The 4,360-nt window shown below is 43.4% G+C and overlaps 1 protein-coding gene across 1 annotated transcript; it reads right to left on the bottom strand.

The window, feature by feature from the left end:
* Positions 1 to 709: 709 nt before the first annotated feature.
* LOC106877578 (serine-rich adhesin for platelets) lies at positions 710 to 3,419 on the bottom strand. Its single transcript, XM_014926516.2, has one exon. It carries the CDS (start codon positions 3,067 to 3,069, stop codon positions 1,204 to 1,206), a length of 1,866 nt encoding a protein of 621 aa, XP_014782002.2. The 5' UTR covers positions 3,070 to 3,419; the 3' UTR covers positions 710 to 1,203.
* Between the last annotated feature and the right edge of the window lie 941 nt (positions 3,420 to 4,360).

Here is a 4,360-nt window from a genome sequence, read left to right as displayed (position 1 = left end):
GCCTCAGTTCTTTTTTTTTTCTCGTTTTAAACTGAGAATGCACAGAGACAAAAAGAATGACAAAAAACAAGCATTAAGTCCAACACACTACCGTATCTCGTATATGATAATAATAATAATAATAATAATAATAATAATAATAATGGTTTAAAATTTTGGCGCAGGGCCAGTAGTTTTTCAGAGAAGGGAGTGTTAGTCGACACTGTCGACCCCCAGCACTTGACTTGATACTTATTTCCTTGACCCCCGGAAAGGATGAAAGTCAAAAGTCAAAAGTCGACTAGGTAAAATTTGAACTCAGAGCGTAAATAACCGTAACTAAACACCACAAGGCATTTTGTTCGACGCCCTAACGATTGATAATATTGTTTTGTTTGGTTTGTTGTTGTTGTTGTTGATGATTTTTCTAACAGACACAAAAACTCAAATTTCGGGTGAGGCGGGGGGAAAGGTATAGTTGAATTATATCAAATCCCAAGTACGCGAATAACAACAACAACAACAACAATAATAATAATAATAATAATAATAATAATAATAATAATAATAATAATAATAATTTGATAATCATGTTAGAACACAGTATTAAGTAGTGCAAAATTCAATTGTAGAAAGGTGAAAGGTTAATGTGTGCTGTTGTTTCTTCTTTGTTCCAATCAACAATGTCAAAACAAAAATATTTAAAAAAAAAAAAATTAAACAACGAAGGTAAACAAATGAAATAAATTATTATTACCCCACAGCTTGATAATTAATTAATGAATCAATCAGTATTGTTTGTGTTACAGTCTGCTGTCCCCAAAATGTTCTTGTGTTATATATATATATATAATTTCTTTTTTGTATCTGGTTTGCGAGATTCTTGATGTGAATTCGTGAGTTGAAACAAAATCTGTTGTGTCTGGGAAGAAAGTCATACCGCCTTAATATCTAACGCACTCACCGGTTCAATTTCCACCCGTCTATTATTTATATTTTTACCTTTCCAAGATTTTCGTTGCTTTTGCAACCTTGTCAATGGATAGTTGCATAAGCAGCGAAAAAAATATAAATAATAAATGAGTGGAAACTGAACCAGCGAGTGTGTTAGATATTAAAGCAGTATGACTCTCCCCAGACGACAATATATATATATATATATATATAAATGATTTTTTTCCCTTCTATTTTGAATTTTTGGGACGAGGGCGAGGTGAAGGTTATTCAGGAAAAATACATTTGTTGAAGTCGGACGAAAATCCTTCTCCATTCATATTTCATGTTGACGTATTGAATACATCCTCTGAGGAACAGGAGAAAACCACAGATCATGAGGATCCACCAGACCCAGGAATCACCTTGCATGAAGCCCTGGGCCATCGTGTTGTGTTTCATTATCACCACCCACTTGACCAGTGACAAACCAAGACCGGACAGAGCACCACAACGACCAGCTACCGTGTTGGTGATACACAGGGAGATGAGGAAGCCGAGCCAGTTAAACAAGAATGAGATGGCAAACGTACAGAGGAAGATCCAGTCGGTGCCGAGAGACACCCCGGTCAGGTGATAGGGATCATAACTCGGAACTCTTTCGTCTTCGGGGTAATTCATGTGCTGCTGCTGTTGTTGTTGCTGTTGGCCCGTAGGTGGCACCTGCGCGCCGTTGGTACCGTGTGTCCGGTCTCGATTCTCACGCATTTCATTAGCTTTGGCTATTTCGGCCTCTTCATAGGTGGGCAGGTCGGTGGCTACGGCGTAGGACGGTAAATTATCCAGGTGAGCGAGCCCGTAGCCATCGGGCGTGCGGCGGATTCCGTTGACGCTATTGTTCCCACCGTCGCCGTCGTCATCCTTGATGAACCCTTCGTAGGGAGGCGGCGGTGGCAAGGCAGACGTGTCCATAGGCAGCGGCGGCGGTGGTTCCATCGTGTTGAGGCTGAGCTGGGTAGCCGTCGAAAGGGTCGTAGGAAATGGAACGATGACCACGGACCTGGGATGTTGTGGCAGCGTAGGCGAGGGCGGTGTCTGTTGACTCTGAGACTCTATCTGCACGGTCGACGTGGGGTTTGGCGGGCAGAGATCCGAGGGCGAGGTAACGGTCACCCTGGGCAGAGGCAGAATCACTGTCGAGCGAGGCGACGGTGGCGTCCTCATTATCGCCGCCGTCGGAGTTGTGGTCGGTGTGGCACTCGTGTCGCTCTGGGAAGGTGGACGACGCGTGACCGTATCTTCGTGGTGGCTTCGTAGATCGAGCGAAGGAACTGGGCTAACACGGCGAGATGGGCTCGAACTAGTCGCTATTGTAGTAGTCATCGTCGTCGCCGCCAACGTCGTCGTCATTGGGTTATCTTCATTTGCTGCTACCACTGTTGTCGATGTTGTTGTTGGTAATGGAGCTGCTGCTGTTGTTGTTGTTGAGGCTACTGTCGTTGTTGCTGCTGCAACTGCTGTCGTCGTTGTTGTGGTTGTTGTTGTTGATGCTGTTAACGCTCGTCTGTTTGTTGTTGATATTCTCTCGTCGACAACAACAACAACAACCGATGGCGAAGCGGGTAAAGTTGAGCTCGAAACCTCAATCTCTTCTCTGCTATTACTGCATTCATCAGCGACAGCAACATTAACACTGCTAATATTTCTACCATTACTACTACTACTACTACTACCACTACCACTACTACAAATATTATCATTGCCGCCACCACCACCACCACCACCATTAATATTATTGTTATTACTGGCGCTGTTGTTCATATTGTTGCAATAACGACTACTACTGGTGTTGCTGCTACTACTAGTATTATCGTGGCGACTACAATCAACATTCAACTCACGTCTGGCTGTAGAAGTAGTCTCCGCGATCTTTGACTCTGACCTGTCGTAGTTTATAGTCGATAGAGGGGCGCGAACCCGTGGCTGGCATCCAGCGATGGCATTCTGTGACGGCAACGCATCAAGACGGTGCTTCGAAACTGCGTCCTCTTCGTCCGCCAGGCAAACGACTCTGGTCTTGTGTGTCAGGTTGGCATCTGATGCTGCTATTGGCGGTGATGATGATGTCGGGGACGTTGGTGATGGGCAGCTAGCCATACCTTTTTTTCCTCTTTTTCTTCTTCAACTTTACAGCAGCTCTGTGAAATGTCGGTGAGGCCAGAGTGTTCTCTGAGTGAAGGTTAAAAGAAATTCGTCGGTGTTCACGTGACGTTCGTTGACTTGACAAGTAAAAGTAGTTCCTCGAATAATGTGTACGAGTGTGTATGAATATGTGTCTGTGTGAGTATTGCAGATACTGGCAGAAAACAGGAAGAAGCAGGCACACAGACAGGCAGGAACAAGAATGGACGAACGAAGCAAACGCAATCGGAAGTAAGACGAAACTACACCTGTGTATGTATGATGATTAATGCCACACAACGTATCAACAGATACGGCGACGGAGTACTCATTAAATAAAAATCCAAGGGGAAATAATTCCAAGGCCAGCTGACACGAATAACGTCCCTTTACTTGTAGTTGCTATGGCGATGATAAATTGGCCCAGGAGTAAGAGATTCAATCGCATAACCTCTAGCCTCTTCGGCAAAATGCTATAAATTCACGCATAATGAATTAGTAACGATTTCTTTATTCGTTTCTTCAAATTCTATCTTTGAAACTGGAGTATATTTATTTATTTATTCACATTGAATCCCAGTATTTGACTGGTACTTAATTTACCGACCCCGAAAGGATGAAAGACAAAGTAGACCTCGATGGAATTACCACTAAGCATTTTGCATGGCGTATTACTGATTCTGATGTGTTAACAATTCTGCCAGCTCGCTAATAATAATAATAATAATAATCCTAAAGCGGTGAGCTGGTAGAATCGTTAACATGCCGGGCGAAATGCTTAGCAGTATTTCGTCTGTCTTTATGTTCTGAGTTCAAATTCCACCGAGGTCGACTTTGCCTTTCATCCTTTCGGAGATCGATAAATTAAGTACCACTTGCGTACTGGGGTCGATCTAATTGACTGCCCCCCTCCCCAAAGATTTCGGGCCTTGTACAGAAAAGAATAATAATAACAATAATCCTTTCTACTAAAGGCACAAGGCCAGAAATTTGAGAGGAGGAGTTAGTCCATTATATCGACTCCAGTCTTTTAAGAACGCATTATGAGGTTTTTGCCCAAACTAAACTAAATGGAGGCGGAGGCGAAGCTGTGTGATATGAAGCTTGCTTCCCAACCATGTGGTTCTAGATTCAGTCCCACTGCGTGGCACCTTGGGCAAGTGTCTTCTATTTAAGCCTCGGGCAGACCAAAGCCTTTTGAGCGGATTTGATAGACGGACACTGAAAGAAACCTATCGTACACACACACACACACGTGTGCTTTGAG

The sequence above is a fragment of the Octopus bimaculoides genome, chromosome 20 (assembly GCF_001194135.2).
Source record: "Octopus bimaculoides isolate UCB-OBI-ISO-001 chromosome 20, ASM119413v2, whole genome shotgun sequence".
Taxonomy (NCBI): Eukaryota; Metazoa; Mollusca; class Cephalopoda; order Octopoda; family Octopodidae; genus Octopus; species Octopus bimaculoides.
This window is presented reverse-complemented; position numbering and strand designations above follow the sequence as displayed.